Raw genomic sequence first — 23,949 nt, forward strand, 5'->3', positions numbered from 1 at the left:
TACTCTTTTGTTTCTTTCTTTGTGTAGTTCTGAGGGTGTTGAATGACGCTTTCTCCATGCTAGGCCATATGCTTCACCACCAGCCACACCTAGCCCAGTCTTGTACTCTATCCAAAGGATGAAGTCCTTCTTTCTCTCCCCTCTCCCATCTTCAGCTCTTCCCCTAGCCCCTCCTTCTTTTTGTTTTCTCACTTCCTTAACAGGGTCTTTCGATGTGACCCAGGCTAGCCTGGAGCTTGTAATCCTCCTTTCTGCCTCAGCCTTCCAAGCAGCCTGGATTCCAGTGCCACTTTTGTTTTGATTTTGAGACACGGACTCACCAGGCATCTTTGGCTGTCCTGGAACTCACTACGTAGACCAGGCTGGTCTCAAACTCACAGAGATCTGCCCGCTTTTGCCTTCCGAGTGCTGGAACTGACGGTGTGCTTCGTCACACCTGGCTACTTTGCTGGTTTTGTTGAAACTTCTGGACTCTCCTGTGGGGCGCTTTATCACAGGACAGATCCAAAGTTCACTATTCGTGGGCCTAAGGGGAAAATCAGAACGGCAAGCCTCTCATCCCTTTGCCTTTTCATGTTTACTGTCGGCTGGCTGCTGGTTTTACCCAGAGAATGCTCTGAACCAGCCTGGCCAAGTCTTTGCTTTCAACTGAGGGGTGACACTCAGCATCCTGTTCTCCTCGGCTCTCACTTTATGACTGGGAGTTTGTGTTCACTATTCTGTTAAAGTTTTTTTTTTCTCCTCTTTCTCATAAGCTTTTCAGTCCCTGTAATTATACTCCGCTCTGAAAACTGCCAGTGGGATGCCCACTGCAGAGCTCCCCTTGATTTTTCTTCTTGGTACTCGGTGCACAAAATGTTGTCTTTGGATTCTGTGCGCCGTTCTACTTTCTGCATGATACGTGCAGTAGCTGCTCATACAGAGCCAAAGTGAGCTCTCACGGAGCCCCACCTGTCACAGATAACACCATGAGTGCTTGCCCTGTGCCAAGTGGTAGAAATGGCTTTTGAACACCTGCTCCATGGTAGAGATTGTTCTGGAAGTGCCCACGCAAAAATCAGGCAAATGCACCCCTTGCTCTATCAAGAGGTACAATGGAGGAGAAGAGACTGACATAAGAAGTTACATGACTGCATGCAAAAAAGAGTATGGTAGATTTAGGACCCAGGTGTGGGGGGCCTTAGAGGAGAGTGAGCTGCACCCCGACTTGGCTTCACATAGTAAGTGCTCATTGTGCGATTAGCATGTCATGGTAGCCTAGAGTGGCAAGATACAAGGTGCTTTAGCATCAAACCCAGATTCCTGTGTGCTTTGTCCTGGCTCAACATGAACCTGTATGTCTGGGGTTTTTGTTTGTTTTGTTTTGTTTCCTATTTATTGAGTGTTCTTAAAGTCTTCAACTAGTCAACGTCTTAATTCCCAAAGAAATATTTCTGGTACTTAATTCAATTAGCCCAAGCCATGTGGCCGCTGCTGAGAAGCGGTTTGTCCCTCATTCCTCTGTCCTTCTGGAATATCTAGGGCGCAGGGCGCAGGGCGCAGGGCGCAGGACGCAGGGCACAGGACACAGGGCTGGCCTGGATGCTTTTCTCAATGAGCCAGCAATGGCGGTGAACTGTGGACGTGGGACACAGTGGTAGGACGGCCCCGGATGTTTTTGCTCCCAGCCAGAGTCTATGAGGATGCCAGGCCCTGCTGAGAATCTCAGAGCAAGTGTGATGGGGGTGTGCCCATGTGACCTCTGTTATCTATCTGGGGGACTCATTCAAAGGGAAAAGCTCTTATCTGCCCTGGTTGGAGTCAAGAAGGACCAATGTGTTAAGTGATACGTGTGGTGCCAGGCCCCGTGGCCAGAGTCCACACCAGGATTGCCCCACTCATGAAGCAGTATTATCTCATCTTGCTTGTGAATGTCGAGACCAATGTTCCTTTAGACAAATCATGGCTATTATTTAAAAGCAACCAGAGAGTAAAATGACATGACCCCCAAAACACTGGGGCTCCCTAAAAGTCATGGCAAAGAAACCGCCAGTTCATGGCCTTAGCCGCAATGCTCCTGGCTTGTGGGAATAAAGGCTGCTGTCAGTGGCAGGGACAAAAAACGGGGAAGACAACGCCCCATCCTCAGCACAGACTCTGCCCAGCTGTGGCCTTTTTATGGCTGATATCATGACTGTGGCTTTTGAACTTTTTGTTCATGGTGAAAATAACTTATGTAATGCTTATCACCCCACTATCTGGCTTGCCAATTGAAAAGCTAGTCCTTTGCATATAAAGCAGAATTAAAGTGTGTAGATGGTGTGGAATATACTGGACATGCATGAGGCCCTGGCCTCAGTCCCCAGCACCGCCCCTCCAAGTAAGAGAGAAGGCACAGATTTGCTCCATAACATACGCGAACAGGAAATAGAAGATCATCATCTTTATCCTACAAAGGTTAATGATTTTGTGGAGTGGGCGTGGTCATGTGCGAACACGTGCCTGGACTCATGCTGGTGTAGGTCAATGTCAGGTGTCTTCCTCATTTGTCTTCGGCTTTATTTTTTGAGACAGAGTCTCGCCGATCTTGGATTCAGCTAGACTGGCTGACCAGCGAGCTCCAGGAATCCTCCTGCCTCTGCCTAGTGAGTGCCAACATTGTGGGCACACACTGGTTCTTTTGTGTCAGCCATGGGGAACTAACTCAAGTCCTTGAACTCTCACAGAAAGCACTTTCCTAATCGAGCCCTCTCTCCAGTGCCAGGGGTGGTTATTCTTTACTGTCTCTCCCTGTGTATAAGGATCACCCACCCCCCCCCCCCCCATAACCTGCGAGGATTCCAAGCCTGAGATGTGAATTTCCCAGATATGGGCCAATTGTACACCTCCTCCTCTTTGCACACTTTGAAAAGTGTGTTGACATTTGGCAAGTGGGGAACGAGGAGACGTCGGGGCATGTGCGTTCCGTGTTTGGGCAATGTTCTTCAGAGGACGCTGGCTTCCTGTGGTCACAGAGTGGCAGGAGCTAGCACCCAGCAGCTCTGGCTTTCTCTGTGATTACTTCTAGATGGAAAACAGTTCAGGGAGCTAAATGTCATCTGGTCAGTCTGGCTGGGTGATTGGTGATCTTGTAAGGTTTAGGGAGGTGGCCTGGGTCAGGGCCTCCTGAAGGCAGCAGCAGGACAGTCCAGGCAGAGCTGCAGAGGTGAAACTGCCAAAAGGCCTAGTGAGCTACATTTCCATGGGGTTTAAGGGACCACAACAAGTGCATGGTGTGGTGGCTCGCTAAGGGGATTAGACTTTGGGCTGGAGGGCATGCAAAGTCATTTAAGATTATGGAGAAAGGCATACTGTTGTTGTTGTTTTTGATTTTGCTTGCAGGTAAGTGGGGTTTGACGTTGCCTGAGACCTACCTACTTACATGTCTTTAAAAGCCCACAAAGCATTTGTTGCTATGGAATTTTTCTAGGACCACCTCCAATAGCCTGACCTTCATGTGCATAGGAGGAACACTCTTGTAGACTGCTTGGCCTTTTCCTCCTGGTGCCCCTTTACCAAGCCCAGTGGCCTCCCTGCTGATCCTAGAATGTGCTGGCATGCACCAGGCCTTGGTGTTCGTTTTGCTGGAACATTCTTCTCCAGGACAGCCAGCCTTCTGGGGCTTCCCCCTGGGAGGCCTCTGTTCTCCATCTGCTCTCGCTGTGTCATCTCACCCCCACCAGACACCCGTTCAGTTGCCCCACCCCCTCCACCTGTGTCCCCTTTGGAAGGCATGTTCTAGGGAAATGTGGACTTTGTTTTTGCCCATGGCTGGGAAGCTGAGCTGGGCAGGCAGTAAGCAATGAAGGGTTGCCAGCTTCTTCAGTTGGGCTCCCTCTGTGTTTTGTTATTCAGAGGTTTTTATATATATATATTTTATTTTATGTGTTATGTGACCATTTAGCCCAGATCTATATATGCACACCTAACCTGTGCCTAATGCCCACAAAGGTCAGAAAAAGGCATCAGATCCCCTGGAACTGGAGTTAAAGGTGGTTGTAAGCCGCCACGTAGGTGCTGGGAATTGAATCCAGGTCCTCTGTGACAGCAACAAATGCTCCAAACTGCCGAGCCATCTCTCCAGACCCTGTTTAGAGAATTGAACTATTGCATTCTCATGAGTCAAAGGCAGAGAGTTGGTGCTGCCCCTGCTGAGATTTGAACTTAGATAGCTTTTCATGTATAAGTGACAGGTTCATTTCAGAACAGAGAGTGAAGGCTCTTCCGGCTGTTTTCCTCTCACAGGTTGGCACTCTGTGGCCCACCTGGCCACACCCAGTTAACATGATGGACACAGAGAGCCCCATCTGCCCACTCTCCCCACTTGAGGCGGACGACCTGGAGAGTCCCTTATCAGAAGAATTCTTACAAGAAATGGGAAACATCCAAGAGATCTCTCAGTCCATTGGGGAAGAGAGTTCCGGAAGCTTTGGTTTCACGGATTACCAGTACTTAGGAAGCTGTCCTGGCTCCGAGGGCTCGGTCATTACAGGTGAGTGCTGCTTCCTAGGAGCAGCTCCCTAGATGTGTATTTTCCTTAGAGAAAGTAGGACTTTAAAAAAAGAATCTCTCTCTCTCTCTCTCTTCTCCCCCCTTTTTCTGGTCCCTTCACCTCCTCCCATCATTACAATTAAATAATGACCATACCCATCAGTCAGCTCCGTGCTCCCCTGCACTGCCTTCCCTTCCTGCCTACCACATGACTCCTCATCTGCTTTCTAGCATTGCAGGCTAGTCTGTGTTTCCTGGAACTTTCTCTAAATGGCATGATTCTTCCTGGACCAGCTCCCTTACTCGGTGGGATCCCTTTGCCATGCCTTGGCTGGTGAACACCAGAGCTGTGGGCAGTTCTGGGGTATTACGTATAGAATTACTATGAGTAGTTATACTCAAGGGTCCATCCAGACATATGTGGTCTTATCTTGGGTAAATACATAGCAGATGGACTGGGATACTAAGCAGACTGAGTTTTTTTTTGGTCTTGTTTTTAAGATTTATTTATTTATTTATTTATTTATTTATTATGTATACAGTGCTCTGCCTGCATGTACACCTGCAGGCCAGAAAAGGGCATCAGATCAAATTATAGATGGTTGTGAGCCACCATGTGGTTTCTGGGAATTGAACTCAGGACCTCTGGAAGAGCAGTCAGTGCTCTTAACCCCTGAGCCTTCTTTCCAGCCCCAGACTGAGTTTTCAGGACATGAAAAACCCCTTTCGAAAATGCTGTCCCACCTTCAGTGTGTGAGTTCAGCACCTCTCAGGATCAGTATTTTTACACCTTCACCATTCCTGTGGGTAAGCCATAGTACTCCTGGGGCAGTTTTAGTGTGCATGTCTCTGATGCCACATGGTGCTAAGTAAGCATCTTGCTGTGTCATAATTTGCCCTATAACTTTCTTGATGAAGTTCCTGTTCAAATCATTTACCTACTTTTTACTTGAGTTGTGTGTTTTCTTACTACTGGTGATAGACTTATACGTGTGTTCTGGATACAAAGACTTCATCAGATAAATATGTTGACTTCCAGTCTGTGGTTTATTTGTTCTTTTCGTTAGCAGGGTTACTCAATAAAAACCAATTCCTAACTGGTAACGTCCAGTTTATCAGTGTCTTTTCTTTGGTGGACCATGCCTTTTGTGTCATATTTAAGAGATCTTTGCTTGAACATCTTCTAGAAGTTTGGGGTTTTACAATGGAGTCCAATGTTCATGGATTTTTTTTTTCCATACAGATCGAAGTTTTCTTTTTTTTCTCTTTTTCATTTGTGGTTGTCCAGGCACAGCTCACTGACAAGCCCACTCAGTTGTCTTTGTGCCTCTGAAATCAGCGGTCAGTGTAGGTCCATAGCTACGACTGTGCTCGGCTCTGTCCATTGCTTCTTTCATTGAACACCAATGTTGGCATTTCCTGAAAACTCTCACAGATAGCTGCCCCATGATCCCAGCTCTTCCACTCTTGTGTATTCACCCAAGGGAAGAATGCAGGCATCTAGCCAGAGCCTGTGTGCAGCTGGTCACGGTAGACCTGGGAGCCATAGCTGGTGTCACCTAGGTGAGTTCTCAGGTCTTTCTCAGGCTATTTTTTGGATCGCCTGGGTCTTCCTTACTGTATGTACTTTGTGTGCGCTGTGTGTGTGTGTGTGTGTGTGTGTGTGTGTGTGTGTGTGTGTGTTTATATACACATGAGTCCAAGTGTTTGTGGAGGCCAGAGGCATCATATACCCCTGGAGCTGGAGTCAGAGACGGATATGAACCATCTGCAGTGGGTGCTGGGGACCACACTCGGGTCCTCTGGAAGAGCAGCAAGTGCTCTTACTCACTGAACCATCTCTCTAGCCCTAGTTACTCTATTTGGTCAATTTTTAAAAATGATGTATTTAACTTTTAATCTTATGTGCATTGGTGTTTTTGTCTAAATGTATGTCTGTGTGAGGGTGTTGGATCCCCTGGAACTGGAGTTACAGATAGTTGTGAACTGCCATATAGGTGCTGGGAATTAGATGCAGGTCCACTTTTGGTTGGATGTGTACATATACATATACATTTACGTATGTATGTATCACACATACACACACACAGAGTCAATTTGGGGAGAATTGACTTACTGAGTCTTGGGATTACTCTGTGACAGTGGTATCTCTCCCTAATTGGGTTCTCCTCAAGTTCTTTGAGTGTGTTATCCTGTCTCATGTGCAGGCTTTTTGCATTTTGGGTCAGATTCATATGGCAGCATTTTACACTTTCGATATGATAATAAATGGTATTGATTATATTGTATTTAAATTTCTGATTATTCGGTGCCATATATATAGAAGTATAACCATTTTTGAATGTTAACTCATAAGCTTAATTAGGTCCGGTGAGCTCTTTGTAGATTCTTTAAGATTTCCACGTGACTAATGATGCCATGTGCCACAAGGACAGTTTTCTTTCTTCTGTTTCAAGATGGGTAGTTTAAATTTCCTTTTCTTACGTTGTTATACTGGTCAGAGCTTGGAGTGCAGTGTTAGATAGGAATTGGCTATGCCTCCTCTTATTACTGATGCGTGGGAAAACCCGCTCAGTCTTTTGCCACAGAGGGTACCGGCCATAGTTTGCTATAGATGCCCTCTAGCAGCGTGCTTATGGGGTGCTTAGATGTTTACTGGACTGGTGGAGTCACCTTCTTGTCCCTGTTTATGTTGCGTTTTTAATTGGGCATTGATGTTAGATTCAGGGAAATTATTCTGACGCATCTAGAATGATGATCAAAAGGCTTCCTTTTTATTTATTTACCTACTCACTTACTTATTGGCTTCTTTTTTTTTTTTTTTAACAAGGTTTCTCTGCATAGCCCTAGTTATCATGGAACTCACTATGTAGATCCACCTGCCTCTGCTTCCTGAGTGCTGGGATTAAAAGCACACGCCTCCACCGCCTGGCCCCTTTTAGTGAATCGCATGTGTCAAAGGTTAAGCTAAGCTCGTACTCCAGTGGAAAATGTTTGTCCTAATGACTCAGCATCTTGGTATATAGCTTAATTCAATTAATTATTAAGGGGATGTTAGTTTTTGTTTTCAGAATATCTCTGTCTGGATTTGGTCTTAGATTGAGTCTTACCTTGTGAAATGAAATGTTCTCTATTCTTTGGTTTCCTGCAAGTTTTTCCTGTAGAACTGATACTTGAGTTTTCTTGAAAGCTTAGTAGATTTCATAGATGAATCCATCTGAGCCTGGAGTTTTCTTAACTCACAGCCTCTCTCTCTCTGTCTTTCTCTCTGTCTCTCTCTGTCTCTCTGTCTCTCTGTCTCTCTGTCTGTCTCTCTCTGTCTGTCTCTCTCTGTCTGTCTCTCTCTCTCTCTCTCTCTCTCTCTCTCTCTCTCTCTCTCTCTCTGGCAAGGTTTCAATGACCAGGCCTTAGTTTACAGCAGTCCACCTGCCCTTACCTCCTAAGTGCTGGTATTAAAGACATAAGGGCTATCCATGCCTCCCAGCAGGAGTTTTCTTTATGGGAGAACATTTTAAACTATATATTCTATTTCTTTACTAGGTAGAAGGCTGTTCAGGTTTCTTCCCCATCTCTTTTTAAATGTTGGTAATTTGTTTCTCTATTAGGTTCTCTACACAAAAGGAACCTATACTCTGCATGTATATAATTGTAGATGAAGATTTATTGGATTGGCTTAGATGATTGGAGGCTGGGTGGTACCCAATGCCTTTCTGCCTGCTGATGAGCCAGAGAGCCCAATCCCAGCTCAGTCTAGGGACCCCGAAGCCTCAGAACACAGGGGCTCAACCAGTCTTAGTCCAAGGCTGGAGGCCTGGCAACTCTCTAGAAAGCACTAGTGTATATGGCTGAAAGCCTGAAATAGCTGGAATGCAACATCCATTGGAAGTGGCAGCAGCCACAGTTGTACTTGCTCAGAAAAAAAAAAAAATGGAACTTGCACACACAAGCTAGCCTCTCCCTTTCTTTGCCTTTATTCCATGTGAGCCCCAGGCCCATGGGATGCTGCTGCCCACACTTAGGGCCAGTCTTTTGCCTTAGCTGTCCTCCCGCATGTCAACCCTCTCCCATAACAACCTCATAGACACACCCTTACGAGATAACCCCTTAGTCATCTCCCAGCAAAGATGAACTGACAATGAGGACTGTCAAAATATCTTTCAAAGAATGCGTTTCATCTAAATTGTTGAACTTTTGGGCATGAAGCTATTCATAATGTTTCATTATTACTATTCTATTATTTAGGAGCTCTATAGCATTTCTGACTCTCCTGTCTTAGCTTCATTTATGTTGATGTGATTTTTTTTTTAAATGCCCTGATAAAAGGCTGCTTAGTGGAGAAACTATGGCTCATAGTTCTCAGTCACAGTCCATCACAGTGGCGATGTCCACAGCAGGAGCTGGAGAGAGTTGTCCATGCCATCGCCTCCATAGTCATGAACAGAGAACAGCAAACGCATGCTCGTGCTCAGCTCAGCTCCATTTTTTGCGAGAGAATCTCTCCTGCTTATTTTATTTGCTTGTGTATATGTCTGTGCACCACGTATCTGTGCAGTGCCTGCAGAAGCCAGAAGAGAGCCTCAGACCCCACTGGGCCTGGAGTCACAGACAGCTGTGAGCAGCCACAAGTGATGGGATCTGAACTCCAGTTCTCTGGCTCTCAACCTGAGCCCTCTCTCCAGCCCCCACTTTCTCTACTCTTACCTAGTTCAGAGTCCCGTGTGTAGGGAATGTGCTGCTCACAGTGGATAGGTCTTCCCATCCTCAGTTAGCATTGAATGGTATTGTTGTGTATGTATGCCACTTTTTCTTTCTCCTTTTATTCATTTTGGGGCACTAAGGTTGACCCCAGGTGTCAGCTGTTATGACTAGTGAGTGCTGTGGTGTGTGGGGCACAGGCAACTCTTCAGCAGGTCTATTTCAGTTTCTGTGGATATGTCTTCAAAAGCATGCTGGGATTGTTCCAGCCCATGGTAGTTTCACCTGTAGATTTCAGAGGAAGCTCTATACAATCTTCCACAATAGCTGTGCTGATTTAGATTCCTGTTAGTCTTGTGCAAGGGTCTCCTCTGCATCCTTGTGACACTTGTCATCCATATATATGTATGTATATATATATATATATATATATATATATATATATATATATATATATACACACACACACACACACACACACACACATATATCACCATATATACACATATACATAAACATAAACATATTCATTCTCTGTTCCAATCCTTTGCTTGTGATGTGCCTTGAATTGCTTTCCTCATGTTTCTCACGTGTTATGAGCCTCTGAAAATGGGCTGTTGTTTCTGAGTATTTTTCTGTTTTCATCTTCCCCTGTGCATTAGATCCTAGTTATATGCACATTGTGCTGACTGATGATGTCCCACAGTTATGGTGCATTCCATCTCTGTCTATCTCTGTCTCCCCTTGCCCCTATCCCTCCATCGTGTGTGTGTGTGTGTGTGTGTGTGTGTGTGTGTGTGTGTGTGTTGGATAGTTCCTATATCTGGTTCTCAAGTTTGTCCATCTTTTCTTCTGCAGTGCCTAATCTACCTGGTTTATTTTCCATGCCAGATGTTGCAGTGTTTATCACTAATGCCACAATCAGTACTTTCCCCCCTTTTTTCTATCCAGCACACCCAGTCTTCTATCTTGCATTTTGGGGTATGGTCAGAATAACTTAAACATCTTAGCTGCAAAATATATCATGTGTGTCATCCTGGGTCTCTTTCATTTATTTTTCTTCTCATCGTGAGCCAAAATTTCTGTTCATATGCCTTCTAATTTTTTTTTAACTGAGTGGCACATAGTACGAGCTCTGTTGTGTGGTGGATTTTGTGTGGTGGACTTTGCATTCCAATAAGCATGCCCGGGCTTTGTTTAGAGATGCAGTTACATGGCTGAAATGTTTGATCCTTTTAGGTCTTGCTTCTAGCATTGTCAGATAGAACCATACGGCTTTTACTTGAGAGGTGATTTTCTCACTACCAATGTATTAAGTACCCTCCGATGCCCCACACAGTCAGGAGCGCTCACTGTGCAGGGAGTGAACAGGACTGTCCTTGGCCCTGTGAGTGCAGTTCCCTGGGATTGGTTGCTGCTGGGATGTCTTTTTATAGTTGCCTTTTTGGTTTTGTTGTGGGTTTTGTAAAACTTCAATTTCAACTCTGTGTGTGTGTGTGTGTGTGTGTGTGTGTGTATGTGTGTGTTCCCCTTTCACTTCACTCTCCCCTCCTCTGTCACTATACATTTGATCTTCCCACTTCTGCCTCAGTCTCTGTTTCTGTATCTGTCTCAGTAAATAGCCCAGGATGGTCTTGGACACACAATCCTCTTGCCTTAGCTACTGAATTTTAGAGTTAAATACCATATATCACTATACCTGTGGCCGTGACTGTTTAGGCCAAATTCTGTTGCCACTGAGTAAAAGTAACAACAAAACTAGAAGGTAGCCAGCTCTATGTTGGGCACATGGCATGAGAGGCTGGAGCCCCTGGGGAGGTCCCATAATGTGGCCCCTGAAGAGCTCGAGGTAGGGCACGGGTCAGGAGTCAGGCTAGTGCACATGAGCTTTAAGAATGGTGGCACCATAGTAACACCATGGGTAGTGGGTGGCCAGAGGCAGGGCCAATTCAGGAGAGGCACCTGCCCACATCACACAGCGCCCCCCCCCCCAGTGCAAAGCCATCCTTCCCATGGATCTGACTCTGACATGGGTGGTAACACCCCAAGTTTCACATGCTTTCTTCTTCTGTCTGTAGACACCCTCTCTCCAGCTTCCAGCCCCTCCTCAGGCAGCTGCCCTGTGATCCCTGCCAGCACGGATGAGCCCCCTGGCAGTGCATTGAACATTGAGTGCCGAATATGTGGGGACAAGGCCTCAGGATACCACTACGGAGTGCACGCGTGTGAAGGCTGCAAGGTACAGAGCACTCCCTCCCTCCTCCCCAAGGGTGGCAACCATGTGGCTCGATGGCTTTGCTCCTCTACAAGATGGCTGCCACCACTCTGAGATGTACAGAAAGAGCAGAGGACTGACACCTGCGGGAGGCTGACTCCTCTATTGACGATCTAGGGAAGGTTGCTTTGCTGTGGCTTTGTGAACACTCAAGAGGGGTGGGTCCTTTAAAACCAAACAAACAAGGATACAAAAAGCAGCCCTTAAAAATTACTCTTTCCACAACACAGTGTAGACTCTCCGCTTTACCTCAGGACCACCCCAGAAGCCAGCTAGAACAGAGGTGACCATGCGGTGGAGTGTGTTTACCTATTACCTCAGGAGCTCTCCAGAGGCCAACTAGAGCAGAGGTTAGCATGCATTGAGCAAGGGGCTGGTCATAAGACATGTCTTGTCCCTTGCTCAGGGTCCACAGTATCTGGCTCCCCTGCTACTGTAACTGACCCCCCCCCCCCGCAGCCAGTCACTTCTGGTACACAGCCTTCTCCTCCTCCTTCTAGCCACCTACATCCTCCTGTGTATCTTTATCCTCAGGAGAGTCAACTTGACCTCTAGATAGGCATGACGCAGGCCCCACGTACATGAGGCGTGTCCCCTCCTGCTGCATGTACAGTTTCAACTTTGTCACTTCATGGGCACCATATATTGAAAGTCGAGAAACGCACACATTCACGTAAATTCCAAAGGCCCCCTTCCTCGTAGTTCCTTCCGGAAGTGTCCAGGATCTGAGGGGCTATACAGACTTTCCTGACCCTTCATTCTGGAAGCACTGTCTTCTCTCCTCAGGTGGATCTGGTCTTATGGGCCTACGGCTTGGGAACAGTGAACCCAGATCAAGGGCCTGATGGTCCCTGGCACTCACAGCCTTTGCTTCTCACTCTTCTCCTCCATCCCACACCTCCCTCTGCCATTCGGATTCACACACCTAGATGGGGAACCTTCCTCTTCTCCCAGGCCCCAGGAAAAGCCTTCTGCACAGGCCACAAGAGCCCACTGTGTCAGGCGGATGCAGGGAGCTCCACTCAAAAGCAAAGGACCCAAAACCGAAGCAAACCCTTTCCCGAGTTTTTTGTTTTTGTTTTTGTTTTTGTTTTTGTTTTTTTTTTATCTGCATCCCTTTAAAAATGCGACTTGTGACAGGGCTTTCTGTCAAGGCCACATCCAATTGTCTTTGCTTAGTTCTTGGCTTTTATGAGCTCAAGCTGTCTTTTCCTGGGTGAAATCTCTATGTTCTTATAAAGCGAAAGTCTTGCTTTTCCATAGCTGTGTTCCTCTTGTTATAATGTCTTCTCTTAGGGAGCTGGTATAGTGACCCAAGAAACCATCATTTTGTGTTCCCCAGTCTGATAGGGCCTTTCTCAGATTGCTTTGAACTCTGCCTCAGCACACTGTTTTCCACTTTCAATGCAGCGAGATGCACGTTTTCTGTTTGCCCCAGTTACACAAGACTCTCTAGACCTTCAACAAGTAGTTTCTTTAGAAAGGGACAGTAGAGCTGGGGTAGAGTACTTGCCTAGCATGCAGGAAGCCCTGGGCTGGATCCCCAGAACTCCAAACAGCCAGGCATGGTGGTGCTCACCCAAGATCTCTGAATACTTGGGGGATAGAAACCGGAAGATCAAGAGTTCAAGGTCATCTCTGGCCACAGAGCAAGCTCTTTGCTAGGTTAGGCTACATGAGATCCCATCTTCTGAAAACAGATCAGTCAGTCAGTCAATGCACAAGAAAGCTGAGCGCAGCCAGTCTGGAGAAGACTTACCCAGTGCGCATGCTCTTTAAGTCAATTTTGTGCTGGTGTTCCAGGGCTTCTTTCGGCGAACCATTCGGCTAAAGCTGGCGTATGACAAATGTGACCGAAGCTGCAAGATTCAGAAAAAGAACCGGAACAAGTGCCAGTACTGCCGCTTCCACAAGTGCCTGTCCGTCGGGATGTCGCACAATGGTAGGTAAGGCTTCTGGGCACACTGTGTGAGTCCATGCAGAATAGTCATACTTTGAGTGAGTGTGCTGTACAGGGTAAGTATCTCCAGCAGCTAGAACCTATAGTGGTGAGACTCAGCTGTCAACTCAGGAGTGGGGAGTCACTGGAGTGCCAAGATGTCACATCACCTCTGCTGAATGTGTGTTGTTTCAAACATTGTACCGTACTGTGATTCTCTGTTTTCTCAGAACTTGATCCTAAATTAGAGGGCTCCCAGTGATGATTACTTATTTATTTATCTACTTATTTGAGATTGGGGGGGGTCTCACTGTCCAGCTTTGACTGGCATGGAAATCAGTGTAAACCAGGCTGGCCTTAAACTCACAGAGATCCACCTGCCTCTGCCTCCAGGGAGTGCTGGGATCACAGACATAGTGCTATGTGCCTGTAGTCCCAGCATTCAGAAAGCTGAGGCAAGAAGATTTTTGTAACTCTATGTCATGTCTAGCCTGGGATACATAGGAAGACTCTGTCTTAAAAAAAAAAAAAAACCCACACAAAATAGGGCTGGAGATGTACCTCAGCTGGTAGAGTGCTTACCTGCCATGCAAGAAGCCCTGGGTCCCAAGCATCATATAGACCTGGCCTGTTTTCTGAGCCCTGGAGGGGTGGAGGCAAGATGCTTAGGAGTTCAAGATTGTCCTGTTATTGGAGGCAAGCATGATATACTACATGAGACTCTGTTTCCAATACACACATATATGCACACACACACAGAGATACACACACACACACACACACACACACACACACACACACACACACGACAGACAGACAACTCACTTTCATTCCCTTCACTTTGGCCAATGGCCTACCTGAAGACAGTATGGCATCCCACTGGCAAGTCATGTGTTTGATTTGGTTTTCAGGCTCTTTAGTACAAAGTTGGATCATAATGAGGAATGGTTTTAGCTTGCCCTTCCTGGTATGAACTTTCCATTCTACTTTTCATCTCTGCCTTGGTCATCAAATGCCTTGATCATTTTTCTGCATCTCTCCTTGTTCCATCCTCACCCCCAACTCCAGCAATTCGTTTTGGAAGAATGCCAAGATCTGAGAAAGCCAAACTGAAAGCAGAGATTCTCACCTGTGAGCACGATCTGGAAGATTCGGAAACTGCAGACCTCAAATCTCTGGCCAAGCGAATCCACGAGGCCTACCTGAAGAATTTCAACATGAATAAGGTCAAGGCCCGGGTCATACTCGCAGGAAAGACCAGCAACAATCCGGTAGGAGCTCCTGCTGCCCTTTGGTACCTTGAAGTATCCTTTGGTGACATGTCAGGCAGGAGTCACGGAGAATGACTAAGAGCATTGGCCAGTGTAGGGAATAGAATTTATCCCAGAGTCCAAGGGAAGGTCATGGAAAAACATGGGGCCATTGTGAGCCTCTGTGATGTACTTTCACAGCAACAGCTGCCTTCTTGCCTGGGCTCGCCTCAGCTCCTAGCAACCTAGGCATTATAAAGGCTGTGTAATTGATAATGACAAAAATAATCTAGGTAATACCTTACCTAGTATTGGGGTGTTTCTTAAGGGCATTTTGATCCCTGTTTTAAATAAAACCTATCCTTCCCCACTCAAAACATTCTCATTCTTTGTGCTAAAGCCATTTCTGCCTGCTTTGTCACCTTCTTGCTTTTCCTTCCGTATTATGGCTCAGGTCTTGGGGAGGGTCCTTTGTTGATAGGAAGCACCCAGTATATTCCAGCTCGCCACTGTGTCTACAACTCCTATAATGCTTGCCAGGCCCATGACCCACTCTTCCCACATCTGGATAAGCCTCTGTGTCGAGAGCCATTTTCACAGAGGGACCAGCCCTTACTTGGCACATGAGGACTCTTGCCTTTTTCCTGTGTGCCTGGTACAACAGGTTTAATTTGTGCTAATGAATAGCTTGGAGGCTTCCTCATTGGGAATTACAAGCTAGAATTTTTAGTCACAGTAAAAAATGAAGGATTTCACAAGCTGCGTGCTTTAATGAGCAAATCTGACCTCTCTTTTACTGGGTCTTTTAATTCTCCGGTGAATTCTCCAGTGAAATGAGCTGAGGAATTTTAGAAGGTTCTAGCAAATTCCCCATCAGGTGGCCCCAGTGGCCTTTTCCATCAAAAGCAGTGGTTCTCAACCTTCCTAATGCTGCTGTTCTTTAATATAATTCCTCATGTTGTGGAGGCACCTAAATTATTTCATTGCTACTTCATACCTGTAATATTCTACTGTTTTGAGCCGTAATGTAAATGTCTGATATGCAGGATATCTGATGTAGAACCCAAGGGGGTCATGACCCACAGATTGAGAACCACTGAATTAGAGCCTTTCTGGATGACAGGGTGAAGTTTGCATTTCTGTGATGATGACCCCCAAACGAGGGAAATCAAAATTTCCATCTGAGACTTTCTATTTCTCTCTCAAATTTTGAGACTTAGAGCAAACTTAAGACTCGACTTTATTGATACTCAAACACTCTGCTTGGATATTGATTTGATCCTTACTGAGTTGCCTTTGTTTGCTTCACCACAAGGTTCTTAGGAAGGACCCACCATCCTCTGTCAGAGTTAAGAAAATCAGGGCTCACATGGAAATGAATGGTAGAGTAGTGGTCCAGGGCTGGGGGGCTGCTATATGAGAAATACAGAATAGGGGAGGGGTTGGGAGACATCTTGGAGGGTACAGTGCATAAGGACTTGAGTTCAGATCCCCAACACATGCATAAAAAACCAGATGTGGTCATTGCCTATCTGCAGTCTCAGCACTGTGGAAGGAGAGACGAGAGGATTGCTGGAGCTTGCTGGACAGCAGACTTAGCTACATCAGTAAGCCCCAGGTTCACTAAGAGACCCTGCCTCAAAACATAAGATAGAGACTGACTGAGGAAAACAGCCTACATCGACCTTTGGCCTCCACCTGCACCCTCATGCACCCATGTACCATACAAACATGTACATATATCTGTATCTATATCACACACACACACACACACACACACACACACACACACACACACACACACAAATTAATGGCTTATGGCAACTAACTGCCTGCTTCAGCCACAAACATCTATACAGGGACCAGATTTGGATGTACTATCTGGCTGCATTTGACCACGTGGTTGGCCAAAATTACCTCCTACCTCCAGGTCTTGTGTCAATTCAGAGGCCAGGCCTTCCCTTTCTGCCCAGCCTGCTGGCTAGCTTCCCAGAACTCACTGCCCCAGTGTGAGACCCCCATCTTCCATCTGCGCCCAGCCTGGGAAATGTCCAGGTGGCAGAGTGCTCGCCACCAGCTTCATTGTCCTAGTATCTCTGTAGGATTCTGGCCTTGTTGCTGCAGTGGCATCAAGAGACCATAGCCTATGCCTTTTGCAATATTTAAAATATTTAGTGTGTGTGTGTGTGTCTGAGTGTATGTCTGTGTACCACATGCACACAGAAGCCTGTAGAAGTCATTAGGTCTCCTAGAACTGGAGTTACAGGTGGTTGTGAGCCTTTATATGGGTGCTGGGAACTGAAGCCATCTTCTTCAAGAGTAACAAGTGCTCTTAACTCCTGAGCCATCTCCCCAGCCCCATGATTAGTGATATTTAGAAGGCAGTCACCTTTGAATGTGGGAGTTCCTTCAGGGAAGCAGCCAAGCATAGCCATGATGCACTCAGCTTGGCCTGTGCCCCATGGTACAATACCATCAGGTTCTAGTCCAGGATGACTGAACAGCTCCAGCAAGGCCCTAGCAGAACACACACACACACACAGAGTAGTGACAAATCACACACATGTACAGTAGTGACAAAGCTCGATTGCTCACTAGACTTCATAAAGAGGCAGATCTGCAGGTGCGGAGGCCACGGTGCTAGCCGCATGGAGGGAGCCAAGCTGGGGTTCGGCCCTTGTTCTGGAAAAGGCCACCACCGACATAAGGCTTATGTTTTCTGCACTGAAAGGTGTACTGGAAAGTGGTCCAAGCCCCACTCTACAGAGCTGAACAAGGTCTGTTACCTTCAAAGCCTATGAAATGATAAAGTTAAAGAGTACTTAAAGGCGAGTGTAATAAAAAACAGAAAGAGGCTTTGCTGCATTCTCAGCTTCACCGCCGAACCGGCACTTTTGGCTACTTTTGCTTCCTTCTTGTTCTGTATCTTTAATTATGCATGTCTCCGTGTGGGTATGTGCATATGAATGTAGCGCCCCAGGAGGCTAGAAGACAGCATTAAGCTCCCTGGAGAGATGGAGTAACAGGTGGCTGTGAGCTGCCAAATGTGGATGCAGGGAACTGAACTCTGGTCCTCTGGAAAAGTAGGAAGCACACACTTGTACCCACTGAGCCATCTTTCCAGCCCAGTGCCTTTGTTTCCTATGATTGAAGTCCCTACCCAAAGCCAGGAAATGATAATTACTGTCCTCTAAGTTTTCATTTATTTTTATTTCATTTGTACGAGTGTTTTGCCTGTGTGCCACCTTCCTGCGCGGGCGCTGCAAAGGTCAGAAGAAGGTGTTGGAGTCTCCGGAACTGGGGTTGCAAAGAGCTGTGTGCTGGAAGGGCAGCCAATGCTCTTACCCACAGTGTCGTCTTCCCAAGCCTGACAACTATTATCTTACTGACTTCTATTGCCAGTCTGACTGCTATTGCTGCAGAGGCTTATGTTGTCTAAGTTGGACGTTGTCCAGTGACAGGAGTGCACTTCACCTGTACTTTGAATCATCCCAGCACCGAGCTTGGTGATTTGGATACAGTAGCTACTTGTTAGTTTATTGGTGCTTAAAGGGACTACACAGCTTGTCATAGAGTAGCCACCTGACTGACTTCGCCACCTTCCTTTGTAGCCTTTTGTCATACATGACATGGAGACCTTGTGCATGGCCGAGAAGACGCTTGTGGCCAAGATGGTGGCCGACGGCATCCAAAACAAGGAGGCGGAGGTCCGAATCTTCCATTGCTGCCAGTGCATGTCTGTGGAGACCGTCACCGAGCTCACAGAGTTTGCCAAGGCCATCCCGGGCTTTGCAAACTTGGACTTGAATGACCAAGTTACCTTGCTAAAGTACGGTGTGTACGAGGCCATCTTCACAATGCTGTCCTCCCTGATGAACAAAGATGGGATGCTGGTAGCCTATGGCAACGGCTTCGTCACGCGCGAGTTCCTCAAGAACCTGAGGAAACCATTCTGCGACATCATGGAACCCAAGTTTGATTTCGCGATGAAGTTCAACGCCCTAGAACTAGATGACAGTGACATTTCCCTCTTCGTGGCTGCTATAATTTGCTGTGGAGGTAAGTTGATCTGCCACTGACAGGAAGTCACAGGCTTCCCTGGTGGTGCCAGCCTGGGCTCTGATATAATGAAGTGAGCACTACTGGCAGGATGGGATGGTGTCTGATCCCAAGTCACCGCTGAGTAGACCTGAGTGTGAATATTATACCTATAAACAATGTAGTCGCATTCTCATTGGAGTATCCATTAACACATATTGGCATATTATATGCATAAGTTAAATATGTGTTCCACTGATCTACAGAAAATTGTCTCAAATGTAAGCATCTTAGATACACATAATATACTGTGATAATTTGTACTGTTAATATTATAATTATTGTGGTAGGTAATGGTCTGGAAAGTGCAGTGCAAGTGCAGGCACAGTGCTGTTGCTGTTAATACTGATGTTAATCTATGCAGCTGGCAAGGTCAGCTCTGCCAGAAGGAATAATCCCACTGAAGGAAGATCCAGGGCTCTCTGGGGAAGCTGGCCCTCTGGTCCCTGATACTTGGCTCAGCGTTGTACTTCTTTAAATAGCCTTGTCTCTAGTCTAGGAAGGTCATCCACCTACTGTAAGCCCAGCCGACCTTGCCTGGCCTTGGCATAGGCCTATGGGTAACAGTTCTTCCTAACGGCCAGAAGCCATGCTGCCCTTCACAGTCACTGTCTGGCAGGTGATGTTATACCCCCAGCAGAGCATTAAAAACCACACAGATCTGTAGGGTCTGTCTGGGTCCTCTTGTGTGCTCGGGTGTGGCAGGGAGGGTAGAAAGCCAGTGCGGAGCTACACAGACATGGCCTCTCATGGCTGCAGTCCTGCACCAACCCTGTGGATATGGGAACTGCTCCATGTGGAAGACAGTAAACTGGTTGTGGTGTAGTTACAACTATGAAGAGTGGGGGGGCCTTCTACCACTGGGGAACTTAATCGTGGAGCCTGGGGAAGACAGCTGTCAGCAAAGTACTTGCCACACAAGCATGAGTTCAAACCCAGAACCCACATAAAAAAGAAAGAAAGAAACGGCTGGATGTATGGGCATGCTCATGTAATACCAGTGGAGGTAGAGACGCTCAGATCCTTGGGGCTGGCTAGCCAGCCAGACTAGCCTGTTGATGAATGAGATCCAGGCTAGTAAAAGACTGTCTCAAAAAACACGGATGGCACCAGAGGGACATCACCCAAGGTTAACTTCTGGCCCCCACACATGTGTCCATTCCCCCCCCAACCCCCCCATCAAATACATACATACACAAAACCTTAAATATTATATTTATTTCACTACTAAAATAATGAAGATTTAGCCAGGCGGTGGTGGCGCATGCCTTTAATCTCTCAGCACTCGGGAGGCAGAGGCAGGTGGATCTCTGTGAGTTCGAGGCCAGCCTGGTCTACAGAGTAAGCTCCAGGACAGCCAGTACTATAAACACAGAGAAACCCTGTCTTACCTGCATACACACACACACACACACACACACACACACACACACACACACACACACACACAAATGAAGATTAAAATCCACATCAGGGGCTGGAGAGATGGTTCAATGGTTTAAGAGTGTACACTGCTCTTTCAGGGTACCTGAGTTCAATTCCCAGAATCCACATCAGACAGCTCACAACTGCCTACACCTACAGCTCCAGGGGATCCAGTGTCTACTTCTGACCTTCTCGAGAGCCATAATCACAGGCATTCCCAACCCCTCAACACACACATATACACATAATTAAAATAAATTAAAAAAAAAATTTTTAAACAAGCTAAACACTACATTATTAAGAAGCTCTTAAGCCCTAGTCATGGATGGATGAGACCTAAAAGACATAGCTGTCTGGACACACAGGGACCTGAGGCTGTACCAGGAAGGCCACCTGGTATGAGCAGTGCTACTTCCTCTTGTGTTCTCTACTGACTCCAGGGGCTCCTTGGCATACTGTCCATCCCTGACAAGCCCTGACCCTCCTCAGCTCTGGTCATTTTCAGTCTGCTTTTTTACATGGTCTCATCGAAAGGCATTGTAATGTTGCTTTAAGGCACACACCTTTAATCCCAGTACTCGGGAGGCAGAGGCAGGCGGATCTCTGTGAGTTCAAGGCTAGTCTGGTCTACGGAGTGAGTTTTAGGACAGCCAGGGCTACACAGAGAGACTCTTGTCTTCAAAACCCAAAACCCAAAAAAATGAAAACAAAACAAAACAAAATCTTGTTGACCTTGCCACGCTGCTGCTGCTAGGAAGGTGAATCCACAACTCACCACACACACACATACACACACACACATACACACCCCGCCGCCGCAGTCCTCCACCACCTCACCCCCCCGTCCCGGAAGAAACACTCTGTCTCCCATGCTACACAAAGACGTGGCACGGTTTTGGGATTGTCAGGCAAACACTGCACCATAAGGGGGGGGGGGGGTCCGGGGCAGCACTATAGTCTGGTCCTGTGTGCAGCCAGGAGTTGTCTGTCATGTCTGTTCCCATCAGAGGCGTCGACTGTGGTTAAGTCTGTCTGACCTCTGATCTGGTTGCCCATGTGAAGGTCACTTAGCACCTTCTCCACAGGGCCGTATGAAGCAGGCAACGCTTGGCTCCTCCACTGGCCAGCGGCTCTCGGACGGCCACACTCAGACGTCTCTCTCTTCTTTTGGGCGTAGATCGGCCTGGCCTTCTAAACATAGGCTACATTGAGAAGTTGCAGGAGGGGATCGTGCATGTGCTTAAGCTCCACCTGGAGAGCAACCACCCGGATGATACCTTTCTCTTCCCAAAACTTCTTCAAAAAATGGTGGACCTCCGGCAGCTGGTCACGGAGCATGCGCAGCTTGTGCAGGTCATCAAGAAGACGGAGTCGGACGCGGCGCTGCACCCGCTACTGCAGGAGATCTACAGAGACATGTACTGATATTTTTTTTTTCCTGAGACGGCGCCCGTTGCCACCGTTCAGGGACCTCTAAGGTCTGCGGCCCCATACAGGAGAGCAGGGGTTTGCACAGATGGCTACCCTTCTACCCTTGGAGATTAAGAGGGCTGGGCCTAGGTAATGCAGGCTCTCCCCACATCTTTCCTTTCTGAATGGGCACTTCTAAGACTGACTGTTGCCCAAATGCTGGTGACCAGAGGCTGATAGAATACAGACAGTTACAGAGAATGGCAGGTCCCCAGTCTGATCTTAACTGGCCCAATGCTAATCAATGCACATTTCTCTACATCACATTTGTAACTTGCCATTAATTAACGGGTAACCTCAAAGCCCTCGAGGTCTCTTCTTTTCTTGCCTTCTGAACTGTGAGCACTCTTGTAAATCCCGAAAACTAATCTGCACTTTTCAACCTTTAAAACCTACAAATCAAGGTGTTGCCCAAGGTTAGCCACTTAAACATGGCGAAGATGTTTATTGGGAAGACTTCCCTTCTGTTTCCTGGCTCTAGGGAAGAGAGTTGGCTTCTGAGAACATTCAAGAATGGTTTGATAAGCTATCAGAATGCAGCCCCATCATTTTCTTTGTTGATCACTGTTTTGGAGGGTGTAACTGACAGGTGGGAAGAAAAATCTTTTCCAGATTTGTGTATATCTCAGAAACTCACATCTCCAGAAGCCTTAGGAGGCTTGAGCTAGTGTCTAATACACAAAGGCAAGCCCTGAGTGACCAGCCCTGTAGCTCTGTTTCTGTCGGACCCACAGCATGTGGGCATGGCAGCAATTTCAGAAGTAGAGTCACAAGAGACTTGTAAATGCTTCTCTAGGCCCGCTTTGGCAGCTCCTTTCATATGACACTTTATTGCTTTTTAAAAAATTGTCTTGATGGTGAGATGCTCCCTGGAGTGGAGAAAGCAAAAGTGACTTTGCTACCCGGGGTGAAGGGAGCTGGGTACCCGGGAGAACCAGAGACAAGGTTGTGATTTCCCTCATCTTCTATTTGTAGCCAGGCGGAGATCTTACAACACTTGGTTGGATTGTTGCTGCTGTTGTTGTTTTCAAAGAATTAGATGGTAAAGTCCCTTCTTTCTCAGCCCCAGGGGGAGGACGGCACTTGGCTGCCTTCAGGAGAAAGTTGCACAAGGAATTCTCAGACCTCATGGACCTGCCAGCACCTGCCCTCCAAGGGGCGGCAGCATAGTTCAGAGCAGGTTGTTATCTTCTATGCTCCTGTCAAGATGGATGCTGCCAAGGAGTCAAGGGCGTAGCTCAGTGGGCAGAGAGCTTGAGCACTGGTGCCCCCTTTATGCTGGGCATGCTGGTCAACACCTGTAACCTCAGCAGAAATTAAAGGTCGCCTTCAGATTCATGATTCAGTTTGATGCCAGCCTGTGCTATGTGAGACCCCTGGTTTGTTTGGTTGGGCTTTTTGTTTGTTTGTTTGTTTTGTTTTGTTTTTTAAGACTGATACTGATAAAATGTTCAGGGTCAGCATTCTGAAAACAGTAGAAAGAATAATAAGGCCATGGCATTTCAAATAGGAAAAAAAGGAGAAATTAGGGTCAAGGTATGCTTCAAGATTTGTACCCTTACTGACCTCCTTCCTTCCTCCCCCTCTCGCTCTCCTCTCCTCCCGTCTTCTTTCCTTCCTCATTCCCAATTTCCTTCCTTTTCTTCCCTCCTTGCTGCCAATCAAAGGCTCTGTTGGACAGCAGCTGCTGCAGGCCATCTGCCCAGGCTCTTAGGAGTCAGACACAGAGCAAATCATTCCCATATATGATACCAGTGAGGGTTGACCTCATTCAGGAAGAAGCCAGCCTTTGTGTCACATGGCATAGCAGGGCTAGGGCTGGTCCTAAATTTGGAGGGTCAAAGGCTAGAGTCCAGTGCCAAGACTCTTCTGTGCACCAGTCCCCTATGAGAACAAGCTCCTGATGATCTTTAGACAAATGCCACTCCGGTGTAGGTGACCTTGGAAAGTGAGTTTTGAGTCACCAGCAGCAGCTTTTGGAATAGTTATGCATTCTCTTTGAACTTTCATAAAACTCAGTGGCCCCTTGTTATATGCTTTCAGCATGGACCACAGAGCTGACTGACGGGCTCTGGGTCAGTCTGCATCTGAACTGACGCTCAGTGGTGTTCATGAAGGCTTGGTTCTTCGTCACCCTAGTGAGATCGCCAGTAAGCTATCCCCAGAGAAGCCAGGAGGGACCACAGTGGCCTTGGTTTGAAAATCACTGACTTTGTGCACTCTCGTTTATGGGAAGGATATTCACCACGTGGCCACATGGTGCTAGGACCTTTCAGGTCCCCTAGTCA

At 47.0% G+C, this 23,949-nt stretch overlaps 1 protein-coding gene across 5 annotated transcripts in view; it reads left to right on the top strand.

Annotated features, from left to right (window-relative positions):
* Positions 1 to 23,949, top strand: part of Ppara (peroxisome proliferator activated receptor alpha) — a 73,835-nt gene that overhangs the window by 37,921 nt on the left and 11,965 nt on the right. For 4 of the 5 annotated variants that reach the window (XM_051160145.1, XM_051160147.1, XM_051160146.1 and 1 more), the window contains 6 exons: positions 4,264 to 4,510; positions 11,283 to 11,443; positions 13,283 to 13,421; positions 14,487 to 14,689; positions 18,280 to 18,727; positions 21,369 to 22,254. In XM_051160145.1, coding sequence (XP_051016102.1) covers positions 4,303 to 4,510; positions 11,283 to 11,443; positions 13,283 to 13,421; positions 14,487 to 14,689; positions 18,280 to 18,727; positions 21,369 to 21,616 — 1,407 coding nt within the window. In that variant the 5' untranslated portion in view covers positions 4,264 to 4,302 and the 3' untranslated portion in view covers positions 21,617 to 22,254. Of the gene's footprint in view, positions 1 to 4,263; positions 4,511 to 11,282; positions 11,444 to 13,282; positions 13,422 to 14,486; positions 14,690 to 18,279; positions 18,728 to 21,368; positions 22,255 to 23,949 lie in introns of those variants that run through there. The other variant, XR_007832196.1, reaches the window with a different exon arrangement.

This window comes from Acomys russatus, chromosome 17 (assembly GCF_903995435.1).
Source record: "Acomys russatus chromosome 17, mAcoRus1.1, whole genome shotgun sequence".
In the NCBI taxonomy this organism is placed as follows: Eukaryota; Metazoa; Chordata; class Mammalia; order Rodentia; family Muridae; genus Acomys; species Acomys russatus.